This window comes from Mus musculus, chromosome 6, assembly GCF_000001635.26.
Source record: "Mus musculus strain C57BL/6J chromosome 6, GRCm38.p6 C57BL/6J".
In the NCBI taxonomy this organism is placed as follows: Eukaryota; Metazoa; Chordata; class Mammalia; order Rodentia; family Muridae; genus Mus; species Mus musculus.
The window spans coordinates 38241108-38255929 of record NC_000072.6 but is presented as its reverse complement, the minus strand read 5'-3'; the positions used below and the strand labels follow the sequence as shown (position 1 = coordinate 38255929).

The 14822-nt window shown below is 48.8% G+C and overlaps 1 protein-coding gene across 1 annotated transcript in view; it reads left to right on the top strand.

Annotated features, from left to right (window-relative positions):
* Positions 1–1790: 1790 nt before the first annotated feature.
* Positions 1791–14822, top strand: part of D630045J12Rik (RIKEN cDNA D630045J12 gene) — a 130966-nt gene continuing 117934 nt past the window's right edge. Inside the window, exon 1 of the mRNA NM_194061.3 lies at positions 1791–2062. Within this exon, the coding sequence (NP_918950.2) occupies positions 1921–2062 (142 nt within the window). The 5' untranslated portion in view covers positions 1791–1920. The remainder of the gene's footprint in view (positions 2063–14822) is intronic.

Sequence of the window (14822 nt, the reverse complement as noted above, 5' to 3'; positions counted from 1 at the left end):
AGTCACACTATCTGCCAGCTGAGCCCTGGGAGTCATTTTGCTAGACACTGAGGGAGAATGCTCTAATTCCCTACAGAGGTTGGTTTTACGTTTTGAGAGCAGAGAGACCAAGGGACTCTGGGGATCCCCTTTTCCTTAGAAAGTTGATGCCCTGGGGTCCTTCCTGTTAGCCCAAGGTTGCATTTTTGTTAATTTCTAGCAGTGTCTGAGTTGACTCAGAATGGTGTGGGAGATTTCTTCCTCCCACTGTCTAGTGCAGTTGGGAACTTCCTGGAGGCTGAGGCCAATTGTAAAGGACACATAGATTCCCATCAATAAATATATAATGAAATCTTCCTGGAGCCGTGGGGGATCCTGTGTGGGGCGATAACATGTTAGAACGTCATTTTAACTTAGTGTGTGTGTATGTGTGGACTAACAAGTTCATAAAAAATAACAACACAATAGGACTAAATGTCAAGAGCTGCTCCAGGCTGTGCCCCGTGGCCAGGTGAGTAATTCAGAGAAAAGCGAGGAGAGGGGAGCCATACCTAGGGCTATTGTGGTCAGGGTGCAAACATGCTCAGACAAGCAAACTCTCTACTTGGGTATGCTGGAGACAACTCCAAGAATGTATATGTCTGGGGGAGCAGGAGAGCAATGTATGGGGGTTGCTTATGACAAGTGACACAATGGAACGCAAAAATTAGGGTCATCAACAAAAGCTTATAACCTAGATTCTCATCTTCCCTGAAATTTAACAGGTGCCTATTTTTTTTTTTTTTTCAGAACAGGAACTTCTGATTCTTTGCCTAGATAGATGAGTTTGCCCAGCAAAACTGGGTAGCATCTTTCTGGGTCTTTTGCCTACCTCACTGAAGAGCAACCTTGATCCTTGGCCAGTCTGGATGGCTGACATTTCCCACTGTCTGTCATAGTTTCTCACTCAACAAGATACTTCTCTTATGCACGGCTTGCAGACCACGGCTGGTGCAACCTCTGAAATACAACTGTCCAAAATTGTAGTGTGTTCTAGGACCTTCCAACCTTATTCGGCCTTCAGAGTTAATGCACTTGGCTCTTAGCACAGAGACACATGCTAACTCCCATCCACACCCCCATTTCCCCAGGAAACTAACCCCCAACAAGGTCTTTTTCATCATATATTGGTGCTACTTTCTTTTTTAAAAAATAAGGCCTGGATCTGTGTGTTTGTGTCTGTCCACTTTGATTCAGCTTCAGTAGCCCCTTTCTGAAGACTCACTAAGCTCAGGGCAGTAGGCCTAGGTCTTACCAAAGGCCCACCTTTGCCAACAAGGTGGCACAGCTCTGGAAAGGCAAAGGATGGGCTGAGCCCTGTGTGCCTCCTCCCCATTCTTTTCCAGCGCGCGGGCTCTGGGAAAGAGAGCCGACTTCTCTCGGCTTTGTCCGCTCAGCAGCCCGGGGTCTGCCAGGGACCACGGCCGCCCCGCACACACACCTGCTGCCCGCCCCGCGTGGGCGGCTCGGGAGGAGCGTGCTCCGGAATCACCCGGTTTGCGACCGTTCCTCTAGGGCCCCGGGGGTGCGGGTGCGGGGCGGCGCCGTCCCGGGCGCCCTCCTGAGAGGCGGGTCCTGTGGGAGGGCGGGGACCGGGTCCCGCCTCGCCCTCCGCCGGGCCGCCCGCAGGCAGGCGCCGGGCCGGCCGGGAGGTGGTGCTCGCCTCCCCGCGCGGGGCCGTGCGTTGCCCGGCAGCGGCTGCGAGGCTCGGGAGGGGGCGGAGCGGCGCGGCCGGCGTGCAGCGGCCCCAGTCCGCGGATCCGGCCCGGCCCGCCCCCGCCTCGCCGGCCTCGCTGCGCGCCGGTGCTAGGCGCCCAGTCTCCGCCGCAGCGGACGCCGGCGTCCCGGGCCTGAGCGCGCCCACGCCCGGAGGCCGGGGTGTCGGGGAGCCGACGCGTGGCCATGGAGCGGGAGCCCCGCGCCAGGGTTGCACTGGTGCCGGAGCGGTGCGGCCGCGGGCCTTCCTCCCGCCACCGCCGCCCGGGGCTGCTGCTCCCCGGCCTCTGGCTGCTGCTGCTCGCCGGGCCGGCCTCGTGCGCCCCAGGTAAGCCTCGCGGAGCCCCCCGGGACGCGGCCGCCACCCTGGCCGCCTTCTCTGCCGCGCTCGTCACCCCCTGGCTTCCCCACCCGCCCATCCTCTTTTATTCTTCACCGCTCCCTCGCCCTCCTTGCTGGAGATGCTTTCCTATTCTTCCTGGGCCCTGCAAATAAAGGCATGGAGGAGAGGAATAAATCCAAAGGAAAAAAGAGCGAGCGGTTTCTGACCGGTCTTGCTAAAAGGTCTGCAACCTAGTCTTCCGTGAACCATGTTGCCCGAGGCGGGTTTGGTGGTTTCTGCTCCGAAGATGCCTATTTTCTTTTTCCCCTTTGCAAAATGCAGGCACTGGAATTGTGTTTGTGCACGGTTGTGTGAATGTGGCGTAGCGAATGTTTTGGGATACTTTTATTGTTGGGGCAAAGGGATGCATCTGGTGTGTGCAGAAGAGCAGTTGTGCATTGCCGTGAACACCCAGTGTTACCCCAGATGCAAGCAAGCTGGCTGTGTCCCCCAGTGCGCCAGGACACAAAGAACATTCAAAGAAAAAAATCTCTTGGAAAGCGCCCTGGCCATGGATCTTTCCAGGGAACTAGCTATTGGTATTACCTCCACAAAGGCATTACAATGGAGTGTGAAAATATTTTGAGTCTGAAGTGTCAGGGCATGAAAGGAGTCATGGTTGGTTTTTATAATAGATGCAATTTAGTGACTGTTCATCAGCATGGGATTAAGAGACATGATTTATGAGGCGTGTGGGTGGGTTTTGTTTGTTGAGGAAATGGTTTAATTCATGTTGCTTCCCCGAAATGTTTATTTATCCATCCTGAGCACGCACTGCACTGGACTGGAGACCATCTCTGAGGTGACACAGTGCATCCTGTGATTGCCCCAGCCCACACGTGCTTGGTTGCTTTGTGGGTAGGAAAGGAAAGGAGAAAGGAGCAGTTTAGGTGGAGAGCTTCTTCTCACTGCTCAGGAGAGACAGAAAAGCCATGAAAGCAGCCCAGAACCCTGCCTGCTTGTGGGAGCAGGGCCAGAGGACTGCCAAGTGGTTTGAAGGAAGTAGAACGCATTTGAAGGTGTCCCTTAGGCCCGACTGTGGGCATTATAACTAGTGCCACAAAGGGGATGGTGGAATACAAGCGAGGAACGGACTTAAGGGAGCACAGGTTGGGACCCATTCACTCGATCAGGAGGAAATCGAGGCAGAAGCATCTTGCTCAAGGTCACCGCCTGGATGATGAGAGGAATTGCTATAGCTCTCCATTCCCCTTTTTCTTTCCGTGACCCACAGGCCGGGGTCACAGCCGAAGCCTCCAGAGATTTCCGCTAGCTGGGTGGAACGCTGCCTCAGGGAGCCACAGCAGAGGTAGGGTTGACAGAGTGGGCCTCTTTTTAGGCTGTGTGTGCAGTGGCTGCAGAAACTTTGCCTACCTTAGCTAGCATCTCCTGTCCCAGTCTCGTTCCGAGAAGTCCAGTCCAGTGTTCCTCGGAGAGGAGTTAGTCATTCCGAGAGCTCTTGACTTTAGAGTCGACAGAGAAAGCTGGATTCTGCTGGATTTGACCGTCATGGGACCTAGCTCACTAATTGTTAACACTGATGTGTGCCAGGTGCTGTGTGACCTGGTCACATTATAGGCTTTATGATCCCAGCTTAACTGAGGAGGACCTTAACAGGTGTTTAGGAGAGTCTGGCTTCAGATTCTGTGATACGCTTAGCTTCCCGGCCCCAGCGTTTTTCCACTTGCACATGGTCATCTGAATATTCTGGAGAGGCTCTAGGAGATACAGTTGTTTTGCTAAACTTCAAGACACACAGTGGGTGTGTCTACACTGCCTCCCCGTTGTTTAGAAACCCCTTTTCGGGTTCTCTGCTACTCCTAATCCAAAATCCAATTAGGAGATGTGAAGTTAGATGTCTATCCGAGACCTGACTTCACAGAGATGAAGGCGGCATCCTTTCACTAAGTTGCTTCTCTGGTTTGCGTAGCTGCCTCTGGGCAGGAAACACAGAGCTAGAAGCAGTGTGTGAGTAGCATCCAACTTCAGGGGCCTGGCCTCAAAAATAAATCAAGTGTGGATGTGTGTGTCCACTCGGAGTGAACTGCTAGGTGGAGGGTCTTCAGGGATGACCTGAGCGGTGATCTGATTGCAGGCTTTGGGAAGCCAACTTGACAGAGGGTGTCTTGGTAAGGTGCCTAGGCTGCTGGTGGGGTGCCTGGCCATGGCCAGCAACTGTTGATCCTGGGACAAGGTGGTGTGTTTGGCCCAGGTTTTCCCTCGGTGGCACCAGGACCCTCTAGTCTTAGTGTCTTACTTTCAACAACAGCACGGTCAGGGAGACTTTGCTGAGGCCTGTCCTGGAGTGGTGAGGGTGAGGGGATGGGGGTGGTGCCTTAATCTTGTTTGCAGTTCCTCTGGGAGGCAGCAGTCTTATGTCTGGCTAACAAGTTCCCCATCTTCAGTAGAGATGGACTTGATTTTCATGTGGGCCCCCTTATTTACCGTTTTCAGAGAGAGCTCTCTGCTGTATTGATTTGTCGTCTGTTTCTATTTCCTTTAGCATTTTAAATGCATGATTTTTGTTGTTTTGCTTTTCCGGATAGAGTTTCTGGGACTAAAGGCTCACCCCCACCTGGTGAATTTTTTTTTTTTTTTTAAAGAAAACATTTTTAAGTTTGGTCTTGACTATTCACTGTTGTGGAAACACCCCGGAATGCTTGGAGATTTCTTTTGAAATGGTGCTTTCAGGTAGCCAGCCACCCACAGTGGAGAAGGAATGGGGATGGTGGCCCATTCCTTAGTCAGGGACCGTTCCTCTTAAGAATTAGGGTTAGCATGAAATTGACAGCATGGCAGAATCTAGAAATTAAAGCAAGGTGCAGAAAACAGCCACTCAGGACTTGGTATAACTCTGGGTAGCTTGCACTGGCCCTGAGTTCAATACCCAGGACAAGAAAGGAGGGAGTGTGGCTCACCCACAGTTCCACAGCCCATACATAACACTGTAAGTGGGTTAGGTTTTGTTTTTGTAGTAGAGTTTTGTTATATAACCCAGGCCTTAATGTGTAGACCAGGCTAGTTTTAAATCTGTGATGGTCCTTCTTGGGCTCCTGTGTGTGGCACTAAAGGCATGGGCTGCCACCACCGCCACTGCCACTATGACCACCATGATCACCACCACCACCATCACCACCACCACCACCACCATCACCACCTCCACCACCGCTGCTACTGCCCAGCCAAGCAGATGTAAATGTTATGGTGAATAGCTTTACAGATGGGTCTTTGCCTCTCTGTTTTCTGGTATCTATAGGTCTTTATTCTTAAGTATGTATTTGTACAGTGAGAATGATAATATGACTAACTGTCAGGTGTGCCAGGTTGGCTTCCTGTGTGTGTGCTTGGAGTGTGGCATGCTCAGGACATGGTGGTTGCATGAATCAGTAGTCTGAAAGTTGTAATGTTGGAAAAAGCCACAAAGATTTATGCAGCTGATATCCATCATCACATCCATTGATTATTTGTATCAACCTATCTACCTACCTACCTCTCTCTCTCTTTGTCTATCTATCTATCTATCTATCTATCTATCTATCTATCTATCTATCTGACACAGCATCTCTCTTTGTACTCTTGGCTATTCTGGAGCCCTGCTGTGTAGACCAGGCAGGCCTTGAACTCACAGAGATCCTGCTTCTTCCTAACCAGTGCTGGGACGAAAGGTGGATCCTTTGATTATTTTTAAACACTTTTGTCTGCTAAATTCATAATGCATTGTTTTAGTTTTCCTATTTTGCATTTCTTTAGTGTTGATTTTTTGCTTATTTTGTATTTGTATTCTTTGAATTTTGTCATTGTTTCTTCTACTATATTTTCCTCCTTTCAGTGTTTTTCTTTTATATTTAATTAATTAGCTAATTAATTTTTGAGGCACAGTCTAATATAACTCAGGCTGGGTTCAAACTCCCTCTGTAGCAGAGGATGACCTGACCGGCTGATCCTCCTGCCTTCCTCCCCACCTTGTGCCCTCCCAGTGCTGGGATTGCAGGCAAGCATCTCTGTGCCCCATTTTACACTCAGGGCTTTGTGTATGCTAGACAAGTGCTCTCCCAGCCGGGCCACATCCCCAGTGCGTTTACACTTTACATAATTGAATAGAAAAGTGTGTTTATGTGTATCCACATGTGCTGTGGTGAGCGTGTGGAAGGCGGAAGACAACTTTGTACAATTGCTTCTTCTACTTCTTGGTTCTGGGATGAGACTCAGGTGGCCTGGCCGCCAGTGAGTGTCTGGACCTGCTGAGTCATCTCCCTGTCCCCAGTTTTTACATAATATTGAGACACAGAAGTGTGCAGTTACTGTGATTAGCAGGATCTGCTTTTTCTTTGTCTAATTTTTTTTCATGCATTTATACCATGGCTCGTTCAGTTTTCATCTGTCTTGATGAGCTACTGGACGTTTCAAGGTGAGTATTTGCTAGATCTAGTTTAGAATTGTAAGCAAGGACTTAAACTGTGTGGCACCTGTGGTTCCCAGGCCTCCTGCACCCTGTTATTTGGAGTTGGGGAGTGCTTGTTAAGAGGTTAAACCCTGAAACAGGGTGGGTGTTGCAAGCCATTCATTTCAGCACTTGGAAGTAGGGGCTGGAGGAGCTGAGTTTGAGGCCAGCCTGGTCTACATAGAGATACTTTGCCACAGACAGGAACAGGACCCAAAACAACAACAAAAGGATTTACATTTCTGGAGCACATCTTTCCCTAAATTCTAATCTCTTGATGGTATCTAGGGATCTTTATCATAACAATTTAAAGCTCCTCTGTACTTTGGGACTGTCTTAGTATAAACCCATCATACTAATATTAATAGAGATAGTTTTTATGCTTTCTGCTTGTTTTTTTTTTTTTTTTATCTTGGGTTTTATTTATTTTATGTGTATGTGCACAGGTGCCTTTGAGGCCAGAAAGGGCACCGAATCCCCTGCATCTGGGGTTACAGACCACCATGTAGCTGCTAAGGTTTGAACTCAGGCCCTCTGCAAGAACAGAAGAGCTCTAAATAGCTGAACCATCTTTCCGGCCCCATGGCTGTCTTTTTACCAATAGAACATTTGAATTAAACCGTTCTGTTGAAGTTGGTTTTGGTCTGTCTCTTGTTGCTTTTGGTTTTTGTAGGGTCACAGGTAGAAGGACACTGCTTTGGCTCGCCCTCCTGGCTTCTGGGTGTTGCAGCCACAGCCCGTCAGGAAGTGCCTCCCTTAGGCCTGAAAACAGAAACCCCATCAGGGAGCTGTTAAAAGTCACCTGGGACATGGGAGCAGGGGTTTCTGTCTGCCCTGAGTGATAGCAGCAGTTAATTACTGTGGTTATAATTACACCAGGTGGCTCTTCCTAGAGAGGAAGATGCAGTTCAAACTGCAGTGGCTGTTTGCAAGTTGTGACCCCAGCCTTTCATCTGGAGCCCACCAGGATGCGATTCCCCTTCTGCGTGCCTCTGGACAGATTAGAAACTCAGAGTGTATGCCCTTCTGCCTATAACTTACTGTGGGACACAGACACAGAGCCTTGTCCACCTCAGTGGTACAGAGCTACACTCTCCTTTCGGCTATATCTTAGATGCCTTGGAAATGTATAGATGCAGCTGACCTGCCCACCCCTGAGTGTGTTCTCTCTCTCTCTCTCTCTCTCTCTCTCCTTCTCTCTGTGTGTGTGTGTTCTCTTTGTCCATTAGATACGCCAGGCTAATGATCTGATGAAGACAGATTTCTCTTCTCAGTTCATCAACAACCAAAAAAAAGTGTTGCTGTTGTTGGTGTTTTGTTTTGTTTTTCTGGAGACAGGGTCTCATGTATCTCAGGCTGACTGCTTACTTGATATGTAGTTGAGGATATCCTTGAATTTCTGATCTCTTGCCTCTACTGCCTAAGTGCTGGGATTACAGATCACCATGCCTGGTTCATATAGTTCTGGGATGAAACCTATAGCTTCATGCATGTTAGCCAAGTTACCCTACCCCCAAATATTGTTTTAAAAAACCTGTCTGCTACAAGCCTGCTGCTTCACGCATGTAATCACAGTTTTGTCTGGAGGCCGAGGGGGGAGAATAGAAAATATGAGTGATGCTAACCTGGTAAATAAATGGGACCCCCATCTCAAAGTAAAACTGAAGAAAGGCAGGCATGAAGTGTCACAGCTCAGCAAGAAGGTGCTTGCTGCCAGGCCTGGTGACCTGAGTTTGGTTCCTGGGACCACATGGTGGAAGGAGAGAACTGAGTTTAGAAAGTTGACCTTGGATCTCACGTGTGTGCCCATACACGTGAAGAATGAATAATAACGATACCAAAAACTGGGGGAAATGAAAAACAAAGGCAGGACTTGTGGGAGGCTGGGGATGCAGCTTGGGGGTACAGTACAGCAGCTGCCTAGCACACTCCTGTTTCCTCCATCTCTGTTGACAGTGTTGTGGGTCCTGAGCACTGTGGCCTGCAGCTTCAGGCATCCGCCTGCATTGGTGAAGATGTATGTCCCTGGTCCCACTGTCCCTCACATCCCAGCAGCAGCTCCTGGCAGATCGAGTTTGTAGAGTCCTAACCTAGATGTTCTGAATTGAAATCTGAATTTGCCAGGTTCCTAGGTTCAAAGTTGAGAGGCCCGGAGTGTGGAGGAAATGCTTCCTGTTCCAGCCTTCTGGGACTTTTCTCTCAGTTCTTTTTTTTTTTTTTTTTTTTAATATTTATTCATTATAAGTAAGTACACTGTAGCTGTTTTCAGACACACCAGGAGAGGGCGTCAGATCTCATTATGGATGGTTGTGAGCCACCATGTGGTTGCTGGGATTTGAACTCAGGACCTCTGGAAGAGCAGTCAGTGCTCTTAACTGCTGAGCCATCTCTCCAGCCCTTCTCTCAGTTCTCGTTCCCTCAGCTTTTTGTGGTCAGGGACAAAGGCAGTACTCAGTACAGGGGCTGCCCCCAGGACTCCACTTTGGTCCTCTTGACAGCCATTTAATAGGTGTGCAGTGATGTCTCCCTATGGTTGTATCTTGCTTTATGCCACTGAGATAATTACTGATACTCAGCACCTTATGTACTTCTTGATCGTTTTATGTCTTGAGAACTTTCTGTTCAGATACTCTGCCCTCAAACTTACTAGAATAGCACCACTTCTTTTGGGCAGTGCTCACATCCTGGTTGCTGTTAACTGTGTTGGCGTGGATGTGATGGCTCGTGGGTATTTCTGAGTATTGGTGATGCAGTGGCCCACTGTGGCCAGTAAAAGAGGTAGAGGGATGGTTGTGGACCCTAAATTCTGCCTTTCCCAGATGATCTCGCAGTATCACAGAGACTGTTTCTTACTCCAGGGGAGGCTGGTGTTGGAGAGGGTCTAGGCCTTCATCGGGCAGATGTCTACCATTTTGGGAGCTTGCTGTGTGTGTGTGCTCAAGAGATGAAGTTAAGACAGTAAGAGGGGAAATAGGGAGACAACAGTCTTGGGATTGGAGGAGACAGATGTTGGAAGGGAGGCAGAGAACACAGGAGTGTATTTGCTCGAGTTTGGGAGAAATGGGAGCCAGGACAAGCATGAAGAAATTCATTCTAGAGAGGAGAAACCAGAAGAGGTCCAGGCAGCAAGCTCTGGAGGCAGACATGCCTAGAGTGAGTGGAGGGAGGGAGGTGTTAAGAGGGGAGGTAAGCGGAGGTGGGACTGGGAACTGAGAAGCCCACTGCTGCTGTCCACAGGAGGAGAGAGGAAGGAAGGGCACAGCAGGCAGGGAGCTGGAAGGACATCTTGGTAGTTGTCCAGGTGGACACACCAGCAGCTTGGTGGAGGATGAGCAGGTGGTGGTAGGGCTGGTGTGGGGGGCGCAGCCTTTTCTGTGGTGGGCTGTTCACAGCCCTGCACCATCATTTGGAAAGGCTTGCTGAGGCCTTGTTTTTGCTTCTCTTGTTTGGGCCTGTGCAAAGAGCCCTTCATCACTTAGCGTTTCAGGTATGGGGATTAACTTTGGAGCCAGACAGTCTGAAGGTCTGCCTTAAAATGCTGGGGAGCTTTCAAAGGGTGTGGAGGAACTGAAAACATAGAACAAATGATCTTTTGGAGTCAGCTCTGGGGAACTTGGGCAAAGCCCAGGAACCCAGGGTTCGCCACTCCAGTGTGGTCCCCAAAACAAGCAGCATCAGCATTATCATCACCACCTCGGAGCCTCGGGCTCAGCAGGACAGGTAACCCTCAATGCCTGAAGTCCCAGCACTCAGGAGGAGGTCAGCCCTGGGGACACATGGAGCTAGAGGACAGTCTGGGCGACTGTAGACAGTGCCCATGCCCAGCCTACTGAAAGAGCTACCTTTGAGGCATCTCGGATAATTTGTTCCCTAAGGTTTGGAAGCCTCAGCAGGTTCTGGATGAGTTTGAGTGAATTTCAAAGATTTCTGGTTGCTTCCTAATTAGTGGGGTGTCTTCAAGTTGTAAAAGCCCAACCCAGGTTTCTAGGGAATTGGAGGGGAGAAGCTTGAGCTGGTGTCTGGCTGGATCAGGAGTCTGCACCAGTTCTGAGCTTCTCTACCGGGGACCAGTATGACTAGTCCTGATTTCCTAAACTGTGTGGAAAGAGTCAAGTGGGCTAGCCACCAAGGATTACAGAAACCCGTTGAGTTAGGGAACAAATGGTGACCAGGGCTTGGGAGGGAGCTCATAGAGATTTGGGTAAAGTTCCAGAGTTTCAGTTTCCTTAGGGGAAGTGTTTAGAAAGTAACAATAGTGGTGGAGTGGGCTAATTGTTTCAGAAGTAGGAGTGAGCATCAGACTGAGGCTCTGTGGTCTCCGTAAGCCGGAAGAACCCCAGTCCCAGGCAGGTCCATTGGGCATGGGGTGTAGTACCCATCAGCAGCTGGTGGCCAGGACAGTGGTAACAAAGTTTCCCTGATTCTGTGGTTACTAGCATAGATCTCCAGGCTGCTCTAAATCAGGATTGCTTCACCCTGCCTCACTTAACCGCCTCCAGGCCCCTTCTCACCTTGAAGTTGTTGAGGGTTTTTTATTTTTTTATTTTTTTTTATTTTTTGTCCTTAAGCAACTGTTGGCTGGAGCCCAGGCTGGGCAGAGGAGCTGGACAGAAAGGTGGGAGTTTTCATCCTGAGCCTGCATATCAGATCATACAATTGTGATATATGCGGGGTGTGTGTGTGTGTGTGTGTATGTGTGTAATTTCTTTGTGTGTGTGTGTGTATGTGTGTAATTTCTTTGTGTGTGTGTGTCAGGGCTTTGTTATACTCTTGGATCCAGGTGATCCTCCTGCCTCCAAATAGTCTTAAAGGATTTATAAAACCCCACTGTTCTCTGCAGCCCTTGGGATTGGACTTTTAAATGTTTTTATGTGTTTTGAGGGTTACAATAGTTTTATTGGTTTCCCTCCCTGATTATAAAAACAGTATGCGTTGGTTGCAATAATTAGTACTTGCTGTTCCTTCTGTCTAGAACATTCTTACCTCAGATTTTATCTACAGTTACTTCCCTTCCTACAGGTTCCTCGTCAGCTCCCACATGGTCAAAAGAGGCATTCTCCAGCAGGAAGGCTTTCATCACTCCTAAGCTCCTGCCTGCTTTGGTCACCACCTATGTTTCTGTCTGTTTATTCTCAGACCCTTTCACTAGACCATAGGCTGCAGCAGGACAGGCTTGCGTTGCTCAGTGTTTTGGTTCTGTATCCTTTGCTTATTTATGTAGCAGATTGCCCTGTGTGCTGGGGCCTCGGGCTGTACCACATGTTACTAAGTGGTACTAGTTAGTAGTACATTAGTAGGCAGAGCAAAGAAGTAGAGGGACTTGCAGATTCAGTGTGGGATGTTGGAGACCCCCATTGCAAGGTGCCTGAGTTAGTGTGCTGCGGTATCCAGAGGACCTCCGATCGATGGAGGGCCTTAAATGGCAGAAGTGATGCTCTTCTGCTAGAGCTTGTGGTATTGCCACGATCTCTCTGCAGGTGCTGAGACTAGATCTATTCCAGGCCATGCTCATGGCTGTGGCAGCTCCTGGCTTACGGTGGTATCACTGTCTTCCCTGTGCGCCCTTTGAAATTTTACCTTTTTGTAAGGGCAATCATGGTAGATCAGAGGCTCACCTACTTATGCCTGACCTCATATTAATGAATTATATCTGTGGTGACCTGTTTCTACATGAGATCATACTCTGAGATTCTCTGGGTTAAGAATTTGTAGTTGTTGCTGTTGTCCAGCTCGTAGCATTGCTGTTTAAACTAAAGGCTGAAGCAGGCAAGAGAGTGCCCAAAGGTCTTTCAGGGGACAGTGTCCCCAGCAGAGGACATGGCTGTGCATGAACCTTAAGGCAGGAACTTGTCCAAGATTAGGTCTCTAGTATGAAGTATGGAGGAGGGAGGGTCAGGGATTAGATGTGAGAGGAAGAGTCCTGGGCGCAGAGGCGCGTAAGAAGGCTGCCATCAAAGGGTGACTAGATTACAATGCAGAGTGCTGTTCATTGAGCCCATTCAGATGCTTAGAAAAAGTTATAAATTAACAAGCAAAAATTGCCTCACACCCCGCCACACCAGATAATTGCTGTTGCATTTTGGTGTGTTTCTTTTTAGTTTTTCACACACACAAACACATAGGGACACACACGCAAAGCAGTGGTGTCATATCCAACACATTGTTTGGCAGTTTGCGTATCCCCACTTTGTGCTCCATCGTGGGATCTTTGTGTTTGTACCACAAGCCAATTTATCCGGGGCTGTGGATGCTCTCTGCCTCACTTAGCCAGTGGTCTGTTGCTGTGTTGTAACTCTCGAGTGCTTCTACTGTACATACGTCTTCACACACTCTTCTAATAACTTCTGTGGGAGAAATTCCCAGAAATAGCCTCACTGGCCTAGGCAGTGTGCACACATTAAATTTTGCTGCACTCTGCCAAGTTGCTCTCTAGAAAAGTTGAAGCAATCCATATTATCTCTAGCAATGCCTTAGCAATGCCAGTGGTTTTCTTTTCTTTTTTTAATCCCTCTGAATACAGCCTGTTACCCATCTGTCATCTTTGCCAAGCTCACAGGTAACACGCGGTCTTCATGAATGTTGCGTTTCTTTGCTTGCTAATTGGCATTTGAGGCTTTGATGAAGCTCCCCCAAGAAGCTCCTTCTCTGGTTTTCTGTAGAAACCCCAGGGCTGAGGGACTACACAGAGGGTTCAGTGGGTAAGAACACTTGGTGAGTGAGCATGGGTGGTCACTGGGGGACCTGAGCTCAGAGACCCAGCACTCATGTGAAAAAGCTTTTTAGACCACTAACCCCAGAGCTGTGGTGGGTGTAGATAGGAGGATTGCCAGGGCTTGCTGGCTGCCAGCCTAGTTCCGAGTTAATTGACCCTGACTCAAAGGGAGTAAGACGAATAATAGAGCACATCACCTGACATCACTCTGGCCTCTGAGCATGTGCACAGGTGTACACACATGTGCTCTCTCGAGTGAACTCGCATGTGCACATGCTCACACAAACACACACACACACACTCGCTCAAACCCCAGAGCTGTGCTGGGAAGAGCAATAATAGCCAAGTCAAGCATGGTGGGAGGCAGTATAGCTCTTGTTTCATCAATAGATCAGCTCTCTAAGAGAGATATTCTTGCCACTCCTATTGCACAAATGAAGGCAAACCTCAGAGGGGTTCACCAGCTTGTCTAAGGCCACACAGCTAATGTCCTCTTAACTCTGGGATGAGTGTGCATATACCCCAGCTAGGCTCCTGCTGTCTGGGCTGTGTTAGTCAATGGCTTGCTTGGTGGAGTAAACTCTGTAGTTCCAGGGCCAAAGCCAGTTGTGACTCCAGGAGAGCACGATGCTGGGCATGGCATGGAACAAGCCTTGACCCATGGAACAGCCCTGGTAATAGAAGGCTCTTACCAAGCCTCAGTTGAGAGAAATGAGTAAGGCAGGCTTTCCAGAGCTACAGAATCACAGGCAGAGCTATTTTGTCTTGTTTTAGCAATTGAACATTTAACAGTAACAATTCCCCTTACAGAGTGTGTTCTGTCATTCCCAGTCTGGAGGATAAGTCTTCCATAGCATTGAGTGACATTTGCTCCCTGTGTCTTCTCCTTTACTGAGGCTTGGAGCACATCCTCGTGGTTTTGATAACATTGCTACGTAGTAAATGTGCTCTCTGTGGTTTCTTTCTGACGGCCAAGTGTGTGGTTCTATTTCTTCTTTGATCACAAATTAGCATGTGCTTCTGGCTTAAAAATCAATTTCTCACTAACTTTCCAGTTTTGGCGGGAGGGAGTCAGTGCTTTCAGACAGTATCTTGTAAGACCAACAGTCCAGGCTGGAGAGCTACCTCAGTGGCTAAGCATTGGCTCTTGCAGAGGACCTGGATTTGGTTCTCAGCACCTACCTGATGACTCATAACTGCCTGTAACTTCAGTCCCAAAGATCTGGTGTCCTCTTTCTGGCCTCTGTGGTCAGTCACCAGGCATGCATATGGTACATAGACATACATGACGGCAGAATACCTATACACATAAAAATAAAATAAAATAAAGATTAAAAGCAAAAACCAGAACAACCAGCACAGTGAGTCGTTCTTTCATGATTTCTCCACCCTTTGAGCTTTCTTAAGTTCTAAGGGGAAAACAAACAAACAAGAACCAGTGTGGCCACTCTGGTTGGGTCTTCTTGGGTTGCTGCTTTCTGCTGTGAGGATGAATAGGCCTCTCTGGACCCAGGAGAGGAACACTCACTGATGTGGGGTTGGAGCACCATGAC